This window comes from Notechis scutatus, chromosome 4 (assembly GCF_049901735.1).
Source record: "Notechis scutatus isolate UNSWTSFEM ecotype Mainland chromosome 4, rNotScu1.2, whole genome shotgun sequence".
Lineage (NCBI taxonomy): Eukaryota > Metazoa > Chordata > Lepidosauria > Squamata > Elapidae > Notechis > Notechis scutatus.
In genome coordinates, this window is record NC_142012.1 from 122,132,978 (window position 1) to 122,154,646 (window position 21,669).

Sequence of the window (21,669 nt, forward strand, 5' to 3'; positions counted from 1 at the left end):
GAAGAACATGAAATCTGGGCCTTCAGGGCACTATCATTTCAACAAACTATTATAGCTACCATTTTGAAAGGTTTTCAGAAAAATTGGTGTGTGTGTGTGTGTGTGCATGTGTGTGTATGTGAGGGGAGGGGAGGGAGGGAGTGAGAGAGGGAAAGAGAGAATAATAAATTACCGTATTTATCGGCGTATAACACGCACTTTTCCCCCCCTGAAAATAGGGGGCAAATGATGTATGCGTGTTATACGCCGATATAATGTTAAGAAGCCTTCGGTGAATGCTGCTGGGATCGGGGATCAAGGACACAAATGAAAGAAGGGGAGGGAGGAAGCAACCGAAGCCTGTCCTTCTCTCTGGGTCAGCTCTCTCAGTCGCTCTCTCGCTCCTCCACCAGCACAGGAAGAAACTGCTTCAAAGAAGCGGGGGGCTTTTCCTGTCGCCGCAGCTTCCCTGAAGCGCCCGTTCTCCCCACCCCACCCCGTCCGCCCGCCCGCCCGCCCGCCCGCAGTGCTCCGTTCTGCCTGCCTGCCTGCCTTCGTTAATGGTTGAATCGGAACAGCTTCGGCTGAGTAAAAGAGGCGAATAGTTATTATTCTCAGCCGAAGCTGCTCCCAAACAACCAGAAACTAAGGCAGGCAGGCAGGCAGGCAGAATGGGACACTGTGGATTGAGATGCGTGTTATACGCCTGTGCGTGTTATACGCCGATAAATACGGTAGTAATAGAGCCAAATAGTAATTGAATGCTTACGTGGTATTGCCTTACAAATAATCTATCATTGTAAATATAAAATGGAGGTAGACATAATGGCTTAGTGACACATACCACAGATGGTCAGATAGCTCTGTGATCGCTTAATGGGCTGACGGGGATGGCTGAGTGCTAGAAGGAGAGCCATTTTTGGGGATGGCTCTGTGATTTCCTTGCTAACAAATGGCTGGTGCTTCCTTAGGTGGAAAGGCTCTTTGAGACTTTCCGTGCGAATGGCCGTGTCTTTTAGGATTTTCATGGGCTGCACAATCCTCTGGGTCTCCGAGATCAGGCTCCCTGAAAAGAAGGCCCCATCAGGCAATGGTTCTGTCTGCATAGCGGTCTCTGCCCTCTGTGACAAAGGGCCCTGAACTGGCAACTCTGTGGAGATGCCAACATCAATCATGCAACTTTCAGCTAAGCTGGGAATTGGGGCCATAAATAGTCCATTCATGGAGCTTAAGGGGGTCCCTGAGGAATAGGATGACATGGATGAGCTGGATTCAGAGGTTTGGGACAGCTGCTGCAATTGGCCATTGGTCACTGCAAAAAGAAGAAGAAGAAGAAGTTAGCTGTTAGGAGGACTTCAATATACAACATACATTTTGTATTGTTGCACATTGTATACATATTTCATGTATTTCATTAATTTCCCAGCACTCAAGGTGCTATATTTTGCATGAGGAAAAAAAATATTTCCCCAGATAATGCAAGTATTGCTATTACTACTGATGCATTCAGGATGCTATGTGAGTGCCATTAATATCTACATGGTATTGTAGAATATTTTGATTTTAATAACTATCATATAGGTATCTAATCTATGTATTTATATTTCTCATTATCTATCATCTCTATCTCTATCTATCTCTATATCTATCTATCTATCTATCTATCTATCTATCTATCTATCTATCTATCTATCATCTATCCATCTATCTATCTATCTCTCATCAGTTTGCATATTACCTCAATCACAGAGACAGTTTTAGATATTAGGATAAAAACTATAACATAAAAATATAAATATCCACTGATATCCACTGATATACTGATCCTTAATATTGCAAGGATGTCTTTAGGTTAAAGAACCTAATGGGATGTGATAGCTGGCCACCATAAATATCTGTGCAACACAGCACTTGTTCTTGGGTTCATGTGTATTCTTAAAGTGGCACAATTTATGTACAAGGAGAGCAAAAGAATGTTTTCTGAAATTCCAAGAATGAAATAAATTTGCAGATTGATTTGCATTCCTTATTCTTCCTTAACAAAACAATACCCTCTCAAGAAAAGATGCCTTACATCTGTTGAGCCAGCAGTACTCAGCCACCATTTCCTTGTATGCTGGGAATCTCCCTGTTTCCTAGAAGGGAGGGATAGAAGAGATGCAATATGTCATGGGGTCATTTGCTGCCTGAGAAGCAACACATGAAAGTTTAAGAAACAATCCCAGTGGTTGATAAATGTTTGCCCCATGGCTAGGTCCTTTTCTGTATGAAATTGGATCTGCTATGTTTGAAATTCTAAGTCCCAGAGCAACTTAAGGAGGGAATTACTTGGCAAAAGAAATTCCGGGAAATTTGGGGTCAGAATGGCATACTAGAAAGCTTAGCTGGGTGAGATGGTTGGTCTGCACCTACCCAAAACTGAGGAAGTTGTATCTCCTCCTAGCAACTATCATTTCTTTAATAACAATGGCAGTCTTGAGGGTGGGATATAATTTGGATAATCTTAGTCCTTCTATTATTAATACCCCTTACTATAACTTTTTTTTGACTCATACGTGGAAAGACATCAGCCTCACCTTAATGGTCAACATGATGTGGGTCTGCCCCTTTAGCACTTCCACTGCCCTGCTATGGCTGATGTTATCAAACTTGACTCCATTGGCTGCAAGGACTTGGTCACCAACTTTGATCCCATGTTGCTCAGCCAGCCCGCCAGGATCCACTCTGGGAATGATACAACATCGAACAAGCACAAGGGGGGCATTTGAAAGAAAGATCAGGCTTTTCCTGAGCAAACAAGGTAGGAGCAGAAGAAAATGGCACATTTTAAGAATGGGACAGAGAGCAACAAAGTTGGAAAGAAATAAAATGTCTACGGTAAAAATGGGAAGGCAAATTCCACTAGGTCAGGTTTTCTCACAGCATTCCACCAATCTTGGTGTCAGTATTCAATGAATAAAATTATTTTTCAGTCTTGTATTCTCCAGATATATTGGACAATGACTGAAATCTCCCACTGTAAATAATTAGGAATAATGTGAGTTGTAATTCAGCACATCAGTTGAGCATACATAAGGCTACATCACAGCCTGCACATTTTTTCCAACAATCAGTCTGGGAGGCAGCAAATATTTATTTCTGATAAATGTCCTAATATTCAATATTTTATTGTGCAGAAAATGACATGCTTTAAGTTAATGATAGAAGATTTGGATAAATAAAATTCAAGCTCATACAGTGCAGAATATCATTAGATTCCAAATTGTATCAGACTATGAGCTATGTGCTTATAGATGTGTCTTCCCATCCCTGACCACAAGGATGTGATTAGGAAACCAAAAGAACATACAGTTCCTCTTGAAGAAATTGGGCTGAAAGAAAACCAAAGGATAAAGCTTTATGGGGTTAGGGTGGCCTGTGCTAACGCTGTAGATATATTATTATTATTATGGATTAAGCGATTATACTGATCATCATAATGTCTATCTAACTTTTCTACCCTCCCCTAAAGGGTGATTTTTATATTCTAAATTAATTATAAGGGGGGGGAGCCTTAACCCAAATCTGTAATTGCAATGGCAGTCATGATCATGTTTTCAGTGTTTTGTTCCCTCTGAAGTCCCAATTTGGACCATCCCCCAGCATGCTTACTATTGGCAAAGACTGAGCATCTCCCATTGAAACTAAACAGAGTCTGAAGTTGTGGGGGGGTGTCTATAAATTCAACCTCTAATTAACCGATTTAGATCTTGGGACTGCTAATTTGCAATAGGCAATTCACTTCCCTGAAAAGGAAACTTCACAGTTAAAGTGAAATTTGAATCTAAGTCCAGATGTTATCTTGATCTAAAATACGCAACAGCAGAAGGCTCTAGGAAGAGCAAGACTCACTTGGAGACATAGATGCCAAGGCCATACTCCTTCCCTCCACGGATATTGAAACCCAAGCAATAATCATCAGATGTGGTGTAGAGATGGACGATGTGTCTCCTTCCTATTTCAGAGCTGGTATTAGAGGGACTTGAGCCACTCCTCTCCACAACCAAGCGCCTGTTTACCACATCAACCCTGCAAGAGGTAAAGAATGAAGAAATAATTTATCCTAAGCAGCTGAGGTCTTTGAAAAGGCCTGCAAATTGCCCTTTCACCACTTTGATAGATAGCTCATTCCAGCTTGTGGATATTATTTTCAATCAAGGCTGATCAAAATGCATGAGCATGGCTGTTGTTGAGGTAATTCCCCGTTAGGAGAATGAGCGTATACAGGGAGACGTATTTGAGAGAAGTGTTTGAATAATACACACACAGCACACAGATACACTGTACAGCAGTGGTCCCCAACCTTTTTTGTACCAGGGACCAGTTTCAAGCACAAACACTTTTTCAAGGACCGGGCGGGGGGGAGAAGAATCCAAGTTTGGTGGTTTGCTTGCAGACGTTTCATTACCTGACTAGGTAACATCTGATGTTGTTACCTAGTCAGGTAATAAAACGCCTGCCAGCAAACCACCAAGTTCAGGGAGCGCCTCGGCCCTGCCTCCCTCAGCCCCATCCCTCAGGTGTCTCCCTCCCTCCCTCAGGTGTCTGCCTCGTTCCTCTCTCAGTCGCTCTCTCGCTGCTCCACCAGCCCAGGAAGAAACTGCTTCAAAGAAGCCGGGTGGTGGTGGCACTGTCGCCGCAGCTCCTCCGAAGTGCCCGTTTACCCCACCCCGCCCGCCCGTGCGCGCTTCAATTCAGTGCTCCGTTCTGCCTGCCTGCCTGTCTGCCTTCGTTTCGGAGCAGCTTCGCTGATAAAAAGAGGCGAATAGTTATTATTCTCAGCCGAAGCTGCTCCCAAACAACCAGACAGGCAGGCAGGCAGAACGGAGCACTGAATTGAAGCGCGGGCGGGCGGGCGGGGTGGGGGTAAACGGGCGCTTCGGAGGAGCTGCGGCGACAGGAAAAGCCACCCCCGGCTTCTTTTGAAGCAGTTTCTTCCTGGGTTGGTGGAGCAGCGAGAGAGCGACTGAGAGAGGAACGAGGCGGGAGGAAACCGAAGCTGCTGAGCCAGAGAGCAGGACAGGCTTTGGTTGCTTCCTCCCTCCCCTTCTTTCATTTGTGTCCTTGATCCCCGATCCCAGCAGCATTCACCGAAGGCGAAGAAAGCCGCCATTTATTTTTTTTATTTGCGGCCCGGTACAGAGTGCTCCACGGACCGGGACCGGTCCACGGCCCGGTGGTTGAGGACCCCTGCTGTACAGTACATGTAGGTTTTTACTTCCAGAAACTTTTAAACAAAGTTCAAAATAAGCAGTCCAAAGTCATTCACAGGTAAGGCAGTCAATTTTCAGTCCAGAGATAATCCAATAACAAAGTCCAGTGTCAAAAAACAGTTCAGTATCAGATTTACATCAAATCCAGGAATATCAGTCAATTAGGAAAAATGGCAATACTCTTCAACAGAAGGAAACAGAGACTCACTGAGACACACTCTCTTCTGAGACTAAGACTAAACAACCCAGGTTTCTGGCTCCGTCTTATGGCCGTTTGAGAAACCACACCCAATTACACTTTTAACATTCCCTTAAAGAGGCAGTATTAAAATGTCTATCCTGGTTTATATATTTCTAACCCAAATAGCTGTTAGGTGACTTATATTCCTAACAGCTGTGGCCCTCCAAATTTAGAAATGGCCCCCCTTCAGCATATGTGACTCCCTCCCTCCTATTTATATAATCAGCACCCCTCAACACATCTGGATTTGCACTTTTAAAGAGAGTGTCTGTTTTCCAAGTGTCTTTGCACCTTCAACTTTCTAGAATTCTAGAAGAAGCTGATCTCAAAAATCAGCTTCTCCCTATTACATTAATAAAGTACATAAATAAACGCCATTGCAAAAACCAGTCCCAACCACCAAAAACTTCGCTCAAGACCAGACTTATCCATACTGCAAAAAATCCACTCCCGTGAACTCCGCGCAGAACTCAAAAACTGCCTAGACAATGGAGAAAAGGATTTATACATTGACTACCATGCTGATTGCATCAAAAGAAAGTCACACAACCTGCAACTCCGCATGCAACCCCACCCCATCCAATCCAACATCACTCAAAACTAGGCACGCACGCTCCTAACTACCTCTATTCCAACCACAACTGGCCTTAAATGCAAGCTACTCAATGCAAGAAGCCTTGTAAATAAAATACCTGAATTTCTCCTCTTACTAAATACAGCTAAATTCGACATAATATTTGTCTGTGAAACATGGCTCAATGCATCTCTCCCTGACTCCACTACCACAATAATAGACTATCATGTTTACCGATCAGATTGTGAAATCCATAGAGGAGATGGTGTTGCTATCTTCTATAAAAAGTCCCTACATCTAAAAAACATCCAAGTTACCCAGGAGCTTGCTATTCCTGAGACCATCATCTGTGAACTGTCCTTAAATATCACATTTCGGTTCTTACTATGTTACAGAGCCCCTGATTATGACATCGAACATGCAAACAAGCTAAATACATTACTAACATGGGCAGCATCCTGCCCACACGCTTTTATCTTTCTTGGTGACTTCAATCTACCTCATATTAACTGGACCCTTAACGAATGTACAACTGAACCCACACATGGAACCTTCTACAATGCAGTAACAAATCTGGGACGAGAACAACTAGTAACCAACAACACTAGACTTAACAACTGCCTCGATCTCATCTTCTGCAATAATTTGAATTCAATTTACGGAATACAAATTAAAGAACCCTTTTCCAACAGTGACCACAACATGATTGACTTTTGTCTCAACATACGTCCACACAAAAATCATCACAACGACGGAATCCCCAATTATAACTTCAAAAAAGTCAACGATGATCTTATAAACAACGATCTCTCATCCCTTGACTGGCAATTTCTATTCTCTGGATGCAATACTGTAGAAGACCATTCCAACATATTTTTACTTGAAGTCAAAAGAGCCATCAAATTATATGTACCATTAACAACTCCCAAAACCAGAAAAAACAAATAACCCATAACAATATGGAAGCTTCAACTTTGGCGGAAAAACAAATCTGGTCACGTTGCCAACTTCAAAAGCCGATACCAAAATTTATGCCACCAGATAAAGACTGAATGCACCAATTATCACATTAAACAAGAAGAAAACCTTCTATGCACCAATTCCACCCGTGCTTTCTACAATTTTGTAAACAACAAACTAAAAGACTCAAGGTCCATCCCATCCCTGAAAGGACCTAATGGTAAAGACTGCAATGACGACACTATTAAAGCCAACCTCTTTAACACATTCTTTGGCATTCTTTGTAAACAGCAATGGATCATGTCCAGTATTTCCTAGTCAAACCACAGACAACTACAATGATCTAATACAATCAATTTTACAGAAGACAATGTTGAAAAAGCATTACACAATCTAAAACCATTTCTATCTATTGGACCGGAGGGAATATGTGCCTACTTCTTAAAAAAGCCATCCACTGCCATAGCCGAACCTCTAAGCATAATCTATGAAAAATCTTTCAGGACCAGCTCCTTGCCAAAACTATGGTCACAAACCACGGTCATCCCCATCTTCAAAAAGGGAGACCCCAGCCTAATTGAAAATTACAGAGCAATCTCTTTATGCTGCGTCACCTGTAAAGTCAAGGAATCAATTATTAACCAATCCATCATCCTCCACTTAGAAACAAACAACCTACTCTCTAATAAACAATTTGGTTTCAGGAAAAAAATATCATGTAATCTGCAACTCTTAAACTGCAAAAACATATGGACTACACAACTCGATCAGGGCAAAGCAATAAACGCAATCTACATAGACTTCTGTAAAGCCTTTGATTCAGTGGTACACGACAAATTACTCCTAAAACTAAAATCTTACGGTATCTCTGGACACCTGCATAACTGGATAGAAGCATTCCTGTCAAACAGACAACAAATGGTCAAAATTGGGAGCGTCCTATCAAATTCTGTACCTGTCAACAGTGGTGTCCCCCAAGGCAGTGTTCTAGAACCAACTCTTTCCATACTCTACATAAATGACCTCTGTGATCATATTAAGAGCAACTGCATTCTCTTCGCTGATGATGTAAAGCTGTTCAACACCACAGACAATACTGCTACCCTTCAAAAAGATCTTAACTATGTATCAGAATGGTCAAACAAATGGCAACTTCAAATCTCAACAAATAAATGCTCTGTCCTACATATTGGCAAAAATAATAATAATCAGAAAATAAAATACAGTCAAGACCTTGTTGATGATCCAAACTCTGTCAAGGATCTTGGAATACTCATCTCTAATGATCTAAGTGCTAGAGCCCACTGTAACTACATAGCCAAAAAGGCGTTAAGAGTTGTTAACCTAATCTTACATAGTTTTTTCTCTGGTAATATGACACTAATAACTAGAGCATACAAAATATTTGCTAGACCAATATTTGAATACAGCTCATCAGTCTGGAACCCACATTACGTATCTGATATTAACACAGTTGAGAAAGTCCAGAAATATTTCACTAGAAGAGTTCTCCACTCCTCTACTCGTTGCAGAATACCTTATGCCACTAGACTTGTTTTCTAGACCTAGAAAACATAAAACTGTGCCGCCTTCGGTCTGATCTAAGTATACTATATAAAATCATACATTGCAATGTCCTACCTGTCAATGAATACTTCAGCTTCAACCATAACAACACAAGAGCAAACAATAGATACAAACTCAAGGTTAACCGCACCAAACTTGATTGCAGGAAATACGACTTCAGCAACAGAGTGGTCAATGTCTGGAATATTCTACCTGACTCTGTGGTTTCTTCCCCAAACCCCAAAAACTTTAACCTTAGACTGCCTACTATTGACCTCACCTCTTTCCTAAGAGGTCTGTAGGGAGCATGCATAAGCGCACCAATGTGCCTACCGTCCCTGTCCTATTGTTCCTTTTATTTTTTTTATTTTTCTTGTATGTATCCATGTATTCATAACTATGTTCTTTACTTATACCTATTATCTTGTAAGCAATTGACAAAAATAAATAAATAATGATAATGGTACTTAATGATACTGTGATGCATTAAGAAAACTTACATTCTGCTCTTTCAACAATCGCCTGGAGATGGAGAAACCAAAACAGCATTCATTCAGTAACTGAAGGCTCTGGCTTTCTTCATGGCAGAAAAAGGAGACAGGAGGAGCAGGAGCTGTTCCTGTACTTCTGTATGTATAAAGCCAGAGCAGGATGGGAACACCTACAGTTTTATTTATTTGTATTTACAGTATTTTTTAAAATTTGCATGGTGATACAACATAATGACCCTCCGTGACTTTGAAGATGTAACTAATCAACATATTGGCAGGGATCCAAATATGAGGCGGGGGAGAGGAAGCAGTAGGCAATGAAACAGAGCATGACTGCAGCCACATCCTTACAGAAGAAACATCCTCACAGCTTACCGGGCCAACTGAAGTTAAGAAAACTTTCCCATGAGATGAGCAACAACAGGTCTAAACAAAATCAACACTTGGTGAAGGGATATTTAGCAACAGATAGAAATAAGAACTTTCAGGTAAGAAGAAAGGGTAGAGTGGAATTTGGAAGAAAGGGAAAGAAACGTAAATTTAAAGAAAAATAGAATCCTTAAAATGTCTTTATAAAATGAATAACTTAAAATATGTCTTACAGGTAGTCCTGGACTTATAACAGTTCACTTAGTCACCGTTTGAAGTTATAACAGCAATGCAACAAATGACTTATGACTATTTTTCACACGTGACCATTACAGCATCCCTATATAGTCATGTGCTTAAAATTCAGACGCTTGGCAACTGATTCATATTTATGACCGTTGTAGTTTCCTGGGGTCATGTGATTCCCCTTTTGCAACCTTCTGACAAGTAAAGTCAATGGGGAATCCAGATTCACTTAACAACCCTGTTACTAGCCTAACAATTACAGTGGTTCACTTAACAACTGTGACAAGATAGGTCGTAAAATGGGCAAAATTCACTTAATAAATACCTTGCTTAGCAACAAAAAAATTACACTCAGTTGTAGTCATAAGTCAAGAACTACCTGTATGTTGTAAATAAAATTGTTTTGCTGAATGAAAACTTGTTCCACTAGGCTGACCTGTGTTTATTTTCTAGTTGTTGCCATTACCAAATGACAGACAGACTTTCTCCCACTTGGTGCCTTCCAAAGTATGGACTTCAATTCCCATTTCAATTCCCAGAATTTCTCAGGCATATTGTAAAAGATAAGTCACTTATCTGAACAGTATCCAGACTGGGGGAGGATGTACTAGCATATAAAGAGCAATAGCAGTAGCCAAGAGCATTTCTGCATGAGTGAATTGTAGTAAATTGTTGTGGCAAAATAAACCAGCTCTCTATTAGTGATTTATTTCTACAGTGCTGACTGAATAATAATATAAATTATTAGTGCTGAAATGAATGATAAATTGCTCATCTGGAAATATTCTCTCTTCAATAGAAATAAATATTTTCAAATATTAAAATTCAGTACTATTTTGTGTTTTGAATTAAAAGTGTTTTGAAGACTAATTTGATTTCTAATTTTCCTGCAATTGTTTTTACATTACAAATGAATTCAAAGACTCCCATTATTATACATGTTGTTTTTATCAGTTGCATGTTATCCCAAACCATTGCCTTTTTAACCCATTAAATGAGTTACATACTTGCTGTTATTGCAAGATTTTATTCAAGTATGATCAGGGCAAAAAATGTATCCATTGTCAGAGCCAATTCTTAATATATAAATTTGAGAAAGGATAAGGCTAAAACACAGATCTGGATGAGCTGAATATTCCATGCCAGTTCTGGGAACTCTATTGGTTTTGTGGCATAGATATTGAGACTCAAAGTTTCCTCTGAAGTCAGGAAGTTCAAAACTACTGTAATACAGCAATGCATATGAATTGTCTGTATTGCCCAATATTAAATAACACTGCATTTCAAATTACCTATCAAAACCTATCAAATATTAACTGCCTGATATCTGGTACTGACATCATGTCTCATTTTGAACCATAACCTGGTATTAAATGGGACATTGTATTCAAGTTTACATGTTGCAGAGAATTTTCAGACATGGTAATTGATAGTAATTATTTTAAATAAAATGTTGTCAAGAAATTCGTTCTGGCCTGGACTTCCCCTTTCCCAATATTCTCATCACACGTATGTTTTTTGTTTTTTTAACCCAAGCCTACCAATTCCCAAGGCACGGTCCTAGGATATGGGACACACCTGCCTTGCTAAAGCTAAGGAAGTCAGCATCCAAACAGGGGGATTAGTTGGGCAGTGTTTGTATGCTGCTGTGAGTTCCAATGGACTCAATTTTTCAGCCGGTTCTCAAAGATTTATGATCTATCCTCTTTTATCAGTTTCCCTTTTATTAAATTAGGTGGTTCTCCTCCACCTCACATATAATCTTCATATCCTACCTTCACATTATACAAATGAATCCCCCTTTTAACCTTAGTTTTAAAGTAATTCATTTTGGAAGATGAAGTTTAGCCCAGTAACCTCACATCCTTTTGACCTTTCCCTCTCTGGTTCCCTATCACAGTTCACTTTAATAGCATTTCCCTGCTTCTTAGGAAACCCTTGGTCACTGCTCTCCTGAAGCCAGTGCGTTTGTCTGAGTCAGTACAATTGTGATTTTTGGATTATCCATGGTTGACAACAATGGGTATAAACTGACAATGGCAGTTCAACTTACCATGTAGTCTTTTCTTTGGAAAACTTTATTCCTGGCACTTTGCCCATACGTCTCACAACCATTCGCAGCCTGTTATTCCCTGTCAGAACCTTGATGGCACTTCCCATTGTAATGTTCTCCAAGCTCACACTGTTCACCTCTGTGATTTTGTCTCCAACACGAAGTCCAGCCTGTTCTGTTTATATTAAGCAGAGAATGTTCAGTTTCATTGATTGTCCTTTTCTGGGCTTACTAAAATTAAAGAACTACTGAAACAACAAAGAGACAAACTACAGCAACTTAATTACATCAAAATAGATTAGAACTTTGAATTATTATCCATTCATTTACAGTATATTGCAACGGACATGTTACCCAACTGTTTTGGGTTATCTCCTTTTTGTACTATATGGATAAATATAGTCACACTGTAGGTTTTTCCCAAGTATTCTAAAATGTATAATAACTTTTTGTCTTTACATTATCAAAATGCTGGTTGTTCACGATAGTCATAAGCAAGTATGTGAATCCTGACATATTATCATATTTTCCAGAACATCAGTAAAAACATTCTAAAATATCAGATTTAGCAATATGATATACAAAGAAAAATATATGATGAATGACCTTTTAGTGACATTATTTTTCATTTTGGTTACAATATCCAGACATATGGACTGGAGTAGAAGTGACTAGCATTGAACCCAGAATATGTTTTTATATTAATAGTTTATAAGCAGATTGTTGCCTGTGCTTGAGTCTGGGAACGTTGAAGCCCTTTTACTGACCTGCACTGCTGCCCTCCTCCACCTTGCTGACAAAAATACCCAGGCCATGTTCAGAGCCCCCACGCACACTGAAACCCAGCTTCCCGTCTTTGCTCTTCTCCACTGTAATGGCATTGATAGCATCACTCTCGTCACTGTTAGCTATGAAGGGGACATAAAACAAAACAGTAATGAAGGTATAGCTTCAAAAAAGCTCAGTATGCTGGCCTGCCCAGTGGATGCTTACTCACTCTTGCATCCAAAACACTCCATAGACAGAAAACCAGGAGAAATGTTTAGACATCAGATGCAGATCAGCCTTTTTTCCAAATGACATACCAGTTTTAAGAATAATAGTGAAATAGGCTAGAGCCAAAGGCCACAGACTGTGTTATAAATTTCAGACAAGTTACTTAAAAAGTGAATAATCAAGACTCCATGGCTGCTGAATAAGATCAACTCCCTGAGCATTCCTCATGGGTACCATAGGTTTTGTTTTAAGACACAAAAAATTGATTTAAATCCTAAAATAGTTTTACAATACCCCATTCAATTTAAGGAAAAAAAGAAAATCCTGCATCTATTTATTTATACCCCACCTTTATTATTTTTATAAATACTCCAGGAGGTGAACACATCCAATGTTTCTGTCTCCCCCAATAATAGCCCTATGCAGTTGGGCTGAGAGAGAGACTGGCCCAAAGTCACCCAGCTCTCTCTCTCTCTCTCTCTCTATCTATCTATCTATCTATCTATCTATCTATCATCTCTCTTTCTCTATCTATCTATTTATCCATCTTCTCTAAATCTATCTCATCTATATCTATGTCTATATATCTATATCTATATATCTGTCTATATATCTACATATAATTATATCTGTATCTATATATTTGTATATCTATCTATTTCATCTATTATCATCCATCATCTCTCTCTCTCTCTCTCTCTCTCTCTCTCTCTCTCTCTCTCTCTCTCTCTCTCTCGTTGGTCCTGATCCATTCCTTGATTATTATGGTATCTAGGGAGACTTAGCAGTTGTCCCTTGATACATATTTTTTCTTTTCCGTTAGAACAAATTTTCTCCCCAAGAAACTTTTAGATGTGTAAGATGATAATTCTTAGTGCATCTATTGAACCTGTTAGCTTGGGCTGACAAAATTCATAGTCCAGCATATCTCGATGGGTGTAAAGAGTTGTGGAAGACCATATATAAAAAACCCCAAAATATTTAGAAGATGGTCATGTTTGATTTCTGGAATTAAATCTTTAAGCCATATTTCTTTATTATTCTAGTGATGTATGTACATAGGAAAGTAGAGTAGAAGTCTATGAATACACAAGTGCTATGTATTTGTGGATAAAGGTTATCTATGTTATGCTAATGCATAACTGGTAGAACTTTTCACTGTTGTCCATTAAAAACATGACTGGATGTTTTTAAGAAGAAACTAGAAAGTCACTTATCTGAAAGAGTTTAGGGTCTCCTGCTTGAGCAGGGGGTTGGACTAGAAGACCTCCAAGTTCCTTCCAATTCATTCATTCATTCATTCATTCATTCATTCATTCAAAAGGATACTAAGATTGAAGACAAACTGCTAATAATATTAGCAAACTTGATTTTCATCCTTGGTGAACATTCATTAAACTACACCAGAAATCAGAGCTTCAGATATGAGAAATGTCATCTGTGTGCTGTGGTCTCCCCTGTTCACCCCAAAAGTACCTTCTAGTGGTGTGTTAATAAGAATAACTCTTCCCATAGGCGATGATGGGTGGAAGTTTTGATTATTCCCATTCATAAGACGATTCTGCCTGCTCAGCAAGTGGAGGTTAGCTGTGCTGATCTCACTGCTGGAGTCCTGAGAATGAGCAGGATAAAAGAACTCCTCCGGGAAGGAATCCGAAATATTAGCCATGGCAAGATCAGACTTTGGTTGCTCCTGGCGAGACTTTCAAGCCATCTGATTCTACAGATCTTTTGGAGAAGCACGCCTTGTCTTGGGTGATGGAAGAGTCTGTTTTCCTCATGAAGGCTGACAAGAGTTAGATTTTGGCCTCTTTGGTTGTTTTTTTCAGAGAAAAAAGTTGTTGAGCATATTCCAATGCACCTTGCTATCGAGCGTGAGGGTTCATTTTGCTGATGAAAATTGTACGAAAATACAAATACAAAAAAAATATAGAAAACTGTTTTTATATTTAAAATGGAGGATCTAGATAAAACACCTTGCTTCTCAGAGGGCTTGATCTGTGAATTGCTCTTACTTCCATACAGTTGTACTATATTAACAACAAATATGTAATTAAACAATTGCATATATATAAACATATATGCATACACTCACAGACATTTATATACTGCTGTACTTAAAAAATCTCAGATTAAGATCGGAAACCTATCTACAAGGAGAACTTGAAAGAAATTACACTGAACCATGTTGGATATGAATTGTGAGGAAATATGATTACATTGTTTGGAAACAGAAAAATAAATCTTAGTTTCCAGGCTAAAATAACTTCACTCCATTTTATGCCATTTTGGAAGCCTAGCTGACAAAGCCACCCTTCATCTTTTTTAAACTTTTAGGAGAGAATAAAGCTTTTTGTCATTTTCAGTATTGAGAAAATCTTTAAGAATTAAAATGTGTGAGTCAAATATTAAACTACTGAATATGACTTAGGGAGTAATACACAATGGCTGTATTCGCTCAATGAGTTAAATAGTTCCGGTTAAAATAGTTAAAAAGTCCAAGCAGTTCTACAGGATATAAACTTTGTTATTTTATACCTAGTTTTAGTTTGATTTCTTGACTTAGCATGTTGTAGAAACTCAGTTAATTTGATTCCTTGTATGAAATATTGTCCAAAGCCAGAAAATAGATTGATTCATTCATCAGATTATATAGAGCTATCAGACCTGCTGTAAAAAATCCACATGGTTGATGATATAGATAGAAGGCCGAACCGGTTTTGCAGACCCAATTCAGTAGCCCTCAGGTGATTGTTATATGCAAAGCAGTTACCATAAAGTAAAGAAAAATCTAATGCATATTCAGAATTCCTAGATTGTTTGCTCTTTGGAGTAATGTGGTGGATGCATCATTTTATACTCCTAGAAGCAGACATATTACTGGGAATCAACATGATGAATGAACAATTTCAAAATGAATAAAGCTGACTTAGAAAAAAATGGTTAAATTTAAAACCGAAAGGAAGATGGGGTCAGATTCTTTCCTTTCCAAGATCACGGTCTGATAGAGAGGTTAAACGGAAAGCAACTTTACAGAATCTGGTATTCTCCAAATGTGTTCGGTGGGAATTATCCAAGATTCCAAAAGTTGCAGCACATACACATCTCTCAGGGTGGGAAATGAGAGTCTAGTATATATACTTGTTTACTTTATTAATGTAGCATTAGATGTATGGCTTGGAAATTTCAAGCAAATCTGATGAGCTTCCATAGTTCCATATTCATATTGAGACCAGAACTTGACTGAAATTATTTTGTTTGTTCATGATTACATCAGACTACCTTGACATTTCTATAGTAAGTGACTGAGATCAGTGCAAATTTAAATGTTTGAAAAGAAAAACAACTCTTTTAAAATTTATTCTGATATTTTTTTTTCCAGAAAGTAATCAGAGACTAGAAATCAGGAATATATTTCAAAATCTTTTACTGAATTGCATAAGAATCTATTGCTATTATCCAGCTAAACCATAGCATTTCAATTTGCAATACTGACAAAAATAAAAATAAGGCAGAGAAAACAAATAATTAGATAAGTTTTATGAAATTATAGAAATTAAAAATGCATTTTTGCTTGTATGCTTATACTTTCTTATACTTAAACAATGTCTAAACATGTGCCACTTTGTTCACTACTTATTATAAATTAAATGAGTAGGAATAATTAAAACAGGCATTTTTTACATATCTAGTGGCAGACATAGGCCAGTTATCAAAACAGGAAGATGTGAAGTGCAGGTAGAGACAAATAGATATTAGGCAGTAAACAGTGGGAGCCTGATCAAAATTTCACTTTATGTTACACTGAAAGATTACTTCATAGCTGGACATCAAGCTGGATTTGAATTTAAAATTCGTTCAGTACTTCTGTTTGATAATATGGGGACTCTGTTGCAATCTCTGAAACATCTATCATCCCATATTCATTAAGCAACACTTGCTTAGAACTTGAACCAGAATGTAAACATATCACAGCAAAATATTTTGCTCTTAATGTGCAACATTTTGTTTTCATTAATTACAAGCTTTATTGTACTCTCAATAAGACATGCCTTTTGTTTCTAGGCAGCACAATCGTCGGCATTGTTATGTCTAAGACCCAGGAGAGTTCTCCCTTCCTTCTGCCATGTAATCTCACATAGGAAAGAGAGAAGGGATTTTCCGGGCTCTTCAGCATGAATGATATACTAGGCCCATTCTCCTCCCCTCCCTCCACAATATCCTCTTTGCTTGCATATTATCTGGAAACAGCCTGCTTGCTCAGTGACCTGACCCTAATAAATAAGTGATTTCATCCTTCCATTAGAGACACAGCACAAGGATGGGGAACTTACAGACAACTATGAGAGAAGATGAGATACGGGGCATGTTACATCTAATACAAGGCCACTAGTAGATATTTTTTTCCAAGAATACACTCTTCTGCTCCTTTTGCTCCAGAGGAGCAAGAATTTTCAGGACCTTGGACAGAACTTCTAAACCCCTTGGATTAAATTATGCTCTACCTTATTCAGGTAAGTCTTTTTTTTTTAAAACTTGTCTTGTTAAAACTACAGTTCATCCTTACTTAACACAAAAGAATTTGAAAATAAGTAAGGGACAGAAAGGAAAGATAAACCGTTAAAATGTCTAATCTAACTCTTTAAAAATGCCTTACCTGTTTCCACATTGCTCAGCAAACTTCCTTACCTGGGAAAAACACACACCGATACCTGCAGATCTAATGTTTGCAACAGGTACCTCCCACTATGTCACATGGATTGGTTAGTCCAACTAGGAACAAAGGCCTTCATAGGTTAGATTATCTGTCAGTTATTCACAGTATTTCCTCATGGCATTAGTTCGTAGACAAAAACCAACTCAGTGGAGAGTAAAATGTGGGACTGGGAATTTAAGAGAGAAAAATAGGAGCACTTAGGGAGTAACCTGAACATCTGTAGAAATTGAAACCAATCATCAAAATATTGTTTTTAAATTTTTGAACTGAGGCATATGTTTTAATATAGAAAATAGATTTTGCTTATTAATAGCTAGATACTATTAAATCTTACTGGAAGTGCTACATGAGTCTTGAACACTTTGATGATTTATGTATCATATTTATACTTTCACTAGCAAAGGGGTTAATTACAAAAGATTAAAATGTGATTGTTTTAGCGAGTGACACATTGGTCATATAAATTTATTAAAATAATTAATACCTTTTTGTCCCTTCTATATTAAGGTCCTTAAAGCATATGCAACTAAATGGGAAAGATGGTTTTATCAGGTGCAACACAGGGGATGTCTTGCAATTAAATGGGAAAGGTGGAATTATTAGGTGGAATTTAACTGAGAATGATAGAATAAGTACATTCAATTAAGAAGCCAACTGAATAGCTGTAAGTTCCGCTTGCTTCAGTTATCCCAATTTTCAGACTTAGCTGTGAGAGAATAGTCTGTTCCTTATACTTTGACAGCCAAATATTTATCAATCTGTCTCTTCTTTGACACCACTCTGACTAGAGACTAATAATAGAGAGATAATCACTTTACAATTCAGAGCAAACTCTTCCTTAAATTTAGTTTCTTTAGAAATTCCTCATACAATTTATCCCATGATTTCTGTCATTAGGAATACCTAGGGATATTTTGTAATTCTGCTTAGACTACAAGCTTTTGAGGAGAGACTCTGTCGTTGAACATCTTGTACAGAAAAGGTGACCAATTCTGATATTATTTTTTTTTTTTAAAACAAGTTTTATTAAAAGTTTCAACAACAAACAAATCATTACATATTGAATCTTTCCCTGTCTTTCTACAATAATTTCCCCAATATTCTCATAAAACACAAACAAACACAAACAAACATAAAAAAAATCTTTTAGTAAAGTACTTGGCCCCAGTTACCTCTCTTTGCATGGGCTAAAATAATAGCACATATCACTCTTCACATTTCTATCTTATTTAATCCATCTTAATTAAATCATTAAATTTGTATCTTTTGCCCATTCAATTATCCCTCTATCTCTTCTTATAATAAAAAAAATTTCTCCTGAAATCACTAATCAGAGTATGATGCCTTTCTATCCTCCCCTAAGTTAGTAAAATTAACATTCAGCATAACAAATACCCAATTTGGTTCTGCTTGGTACATTCTATCCACCAAAAATATTTAAATACATTGTATCCTCCTTTCCTTCGATATTTTATTACATTTTAAAATCAATCATTATTAAAAACTTCAACATTTTAATTTCTTATTAAATCTTAAACCATTCTAATTTACTATTTCAAATATAAATGTTACAATACCATCTTCTGTACCTTAGCAGAATCTTTCTTACAGAAAATTATATTTCATCCTTTGTCTCTAAAAAAAATCCCTCTTCTCCCATCCAATTTTAAAGCTTTGAGGCTTTTCTCCGCCTTTCCCCTTTCTTTCTTCCCCACCAAATCTTCCTACCCCCTTCTTCTTCTAACCTCTGCCTTGCTGGGATCCCTTCTCTGTTGTGTTCCCTTTTTCTCTTGTTTATTATCATTATATTTACTTTGCATCATATTTTCTCTTTCTCAAATGTTTTTTTAGATCTTAAGTCCTTCATTTTCCTTGCTCTCCTCCTTCCTTCTTCCTTAGATAAGTTTTGGGATTCAATGAAGATGGCGTCTTCGTCTCTTCCTTGTTGTTCTTCTTCCGTTTCCATCTGTTCCATTGTCTGTTGGTAATTGACCAGCGCCATTTCTAGAAATAGAAAAGCTTTTTCCATGCCATCTTTGCAGGCTGCTTTTGTTTGCTCATATTCATCCCTCAGGTCTTCAAAAGGAAAGCCATTATAAATAAATCTTTTCTTTTCTTTATTCCTCTTTCTTCTTACACCAACCAAATATTCCGAGAGAAAGGCAAAACAATCCCAAAATCCACAATCCTCAATAAATCCAAGCAAGCCAAAATTCCCCCTTCCTCTTCCAGGGGTGGTATCAAACAAATAAAAAAAAAGAATCCAAGTCTATATTTTAAAGCCTTATTAAGATTGTATTTCTGTCCTCAAGTCTTCAAGGCATCTCCTCCAACAAGATCCAAATTAATATATTTTCTTTATCCTCTCCCTTCCGGCTTAATTCCGTCGGGAGGGAGAGTAAACTTTCCCTTCAGCACCTCAAAATAGCCGCTTTTTTTCTCTTGTGGAAGAAATCATCAGAAAACCATCTTTTCCAGGAATTAAATTAGATAAATCTCAACGCCCTGGGTCGACCAAGAAGAACTTTTACTTTCAAATTCTGATATTATTATTATTTTGTTCAATTGGTTTACTTGGAACCAATTTGAGTCCGGACTTCCCAATTGAGCATACAGACTTATGAAAAATGGTTTCCGAGTCATTTTTGGTCAATTAGTTTACTTTTGGTTTCTCCAGAAAATATAACTGATAATCATACTATTCTATATGTAAAGGTGAGAGGAATTATAATGTGTTTGATTTACAAGGTATGATCAGATAACAGCAACTCTTTTGGAAATAATAGCTATTTTCCTTCACATATCCACATTTAGTATCATCCTCAATGAAGCAATCAGGCATTTATTATCTTCAAGCTGGTATGCTCTCTCTCAGCAGGTCTTGCAGTAGATTTCAAAGAGGCTGGCCACTGAATGCATGCGATGAAATATGCCCAATGGCAGGGAAATATTGACCACAATGGCCCAGAGAGTAAAGCCATAGAAGGACTGTTCAATCTGGCTTACAAGGTATGGGCGTGTTCCATAGGTATACAGAATCCACACCTAGCCAAAGAAAAGAAGACAGGTTAATAAAGCAAAATTTGAAGCTCTTTGCATAGGCATTCATCAGGACAAGGTCCCTCATATTTTTAAGATACAAATAGAAATCTTTGAAGCTAACAGCTCCACCCCTTTTACATGGCCATGCAACATCGCAAAGTATGTAGAAAGAGGCAGGATTTGAATCATGACACTGGCATCCCACCTTTATTAGTCTACCCTACCCTGCTACCACCTTAGCAGATTGCTCCTAAAGACAATGATTCTATAAAATCCTACAAAGTGATTTTTAAGGTAGGTCAGGCTGTTCACAAAACTAAGTAATTGTGATTATTGTTAAAATGGAATTATTTCTGAGGAATTTTTCATATGTTTATATTTGATAACATTTTGTTGTTCTTTTTTGTCTTATCTATTACTTTTTAATTTCATATGTTTATTTTTGTTATTTTTGGAAGGGGATTGATTTTTTTCATGTGATTTATGCTATAGTTATAATTGTGATTGGTCTTCAATGATTGTGGATGTTTTCATATTTGTCTTACCTATACTATGGTATGTAAGCAACTCAGAGTAATTTTGACTGTGGCAGGGTTGAGGTTTGTGGAGGCTAAGTAGCCTTGAAGGTCAGGAGGAGGAGCTGCTACCAAAGAATTGATCAGAGAAGCAAGCCTTGAGCCAGAACCAAGAAAATAACTTGAGAAAATGTCTCTAAAAAGCCTCTTCCTATTCACAGAAAGGGAGAAAGAAGTACAAACTTGTTAGATTATTTATTCTAGCTGGTCTATCTTATTGGGGCCAGCAGTTCGATATATTAAGTAAACTTATATAAAATAGATATGTTCAAAAAAGAAAATTGGTGGAAGTGTATATTTGAATGCTGTTATATATTAATTCATACACTTACATAATGTACATCTCATGAACATGGGAAAAATAGTTATTTTTCTCCAGATAATATTTTTTTAAAAGAGTCACCCTGAAAGAGTGATGGGATTCTGTCTTTTGTTCTAAAGTTCTAAATTTCTGGAGGATTGTGTTACTTTTCATTCATGAACATTTTCTCTTAATCCAAATTTCATGGCTAAAAATTCCACAACAATCTTCTATATATGTTTTTTCATCTGTTGTTTGAAAGCTTCACACTATATGCAAAGATTACCCTGAAACTGCAACGTAAGAC

General features: G+C 37.7%; 1 protein-coding gene across 3 annotated transcripts in view; it reads right to left on the minus strand.

Moving 5' to 3' along the window:
• Window positions 1-17,463, minus strand: part of PDZD7 (PDZ domain containing 7) — a 33,610-nt gene extending 16,147 nt beyond the window's left edge. The window contains exons 1-8 of one of the 3 annotated variants that reach the window (XM_087964635.1): window positions 17,385-17,463; window positions 14,204-14,757; window positions 12,499-12,639; window positions 11,732-11,906; window positions 3,871-4,047; window positions 2,556-2,703; window positions 2,054-2,114; window positions 824-1,291 (exon numbers count right to left, since the gene is read on the minus strand). In XM_087964635.1, the coding sequence (XP_087820761.1) occupies window positions 824-1,291; window positions 2,054-2,114; window positions 2,556-2,703; window positions 3,871-4,047; window positions 11,732-11,906; window positions 12,499-12,639; window positions 14,204-14,396 (1,363 nt within the window). In that variant the 5' untranslated portion in view covers window positions 14,397-14,757; window positions 17,385-17,463. Of the gene's footprint in view, window positions 1-823; window positions 1,292-2,053; window positions 2,115-2,555; window positions 2,767-3,870; window positions 4,048-11,731; window positions 11,907-12,498; window positions 12,640-14,203; window positions 14,758-17,384 lie in introns of all 3 variants that reach the window. The other 2 variants (XM_087964634.1, XM_087964633.1) reach the window with 2 other exon arrangements.
• Window positions 17,464-21,669: the final 4,206 nt, after the last annotated feature.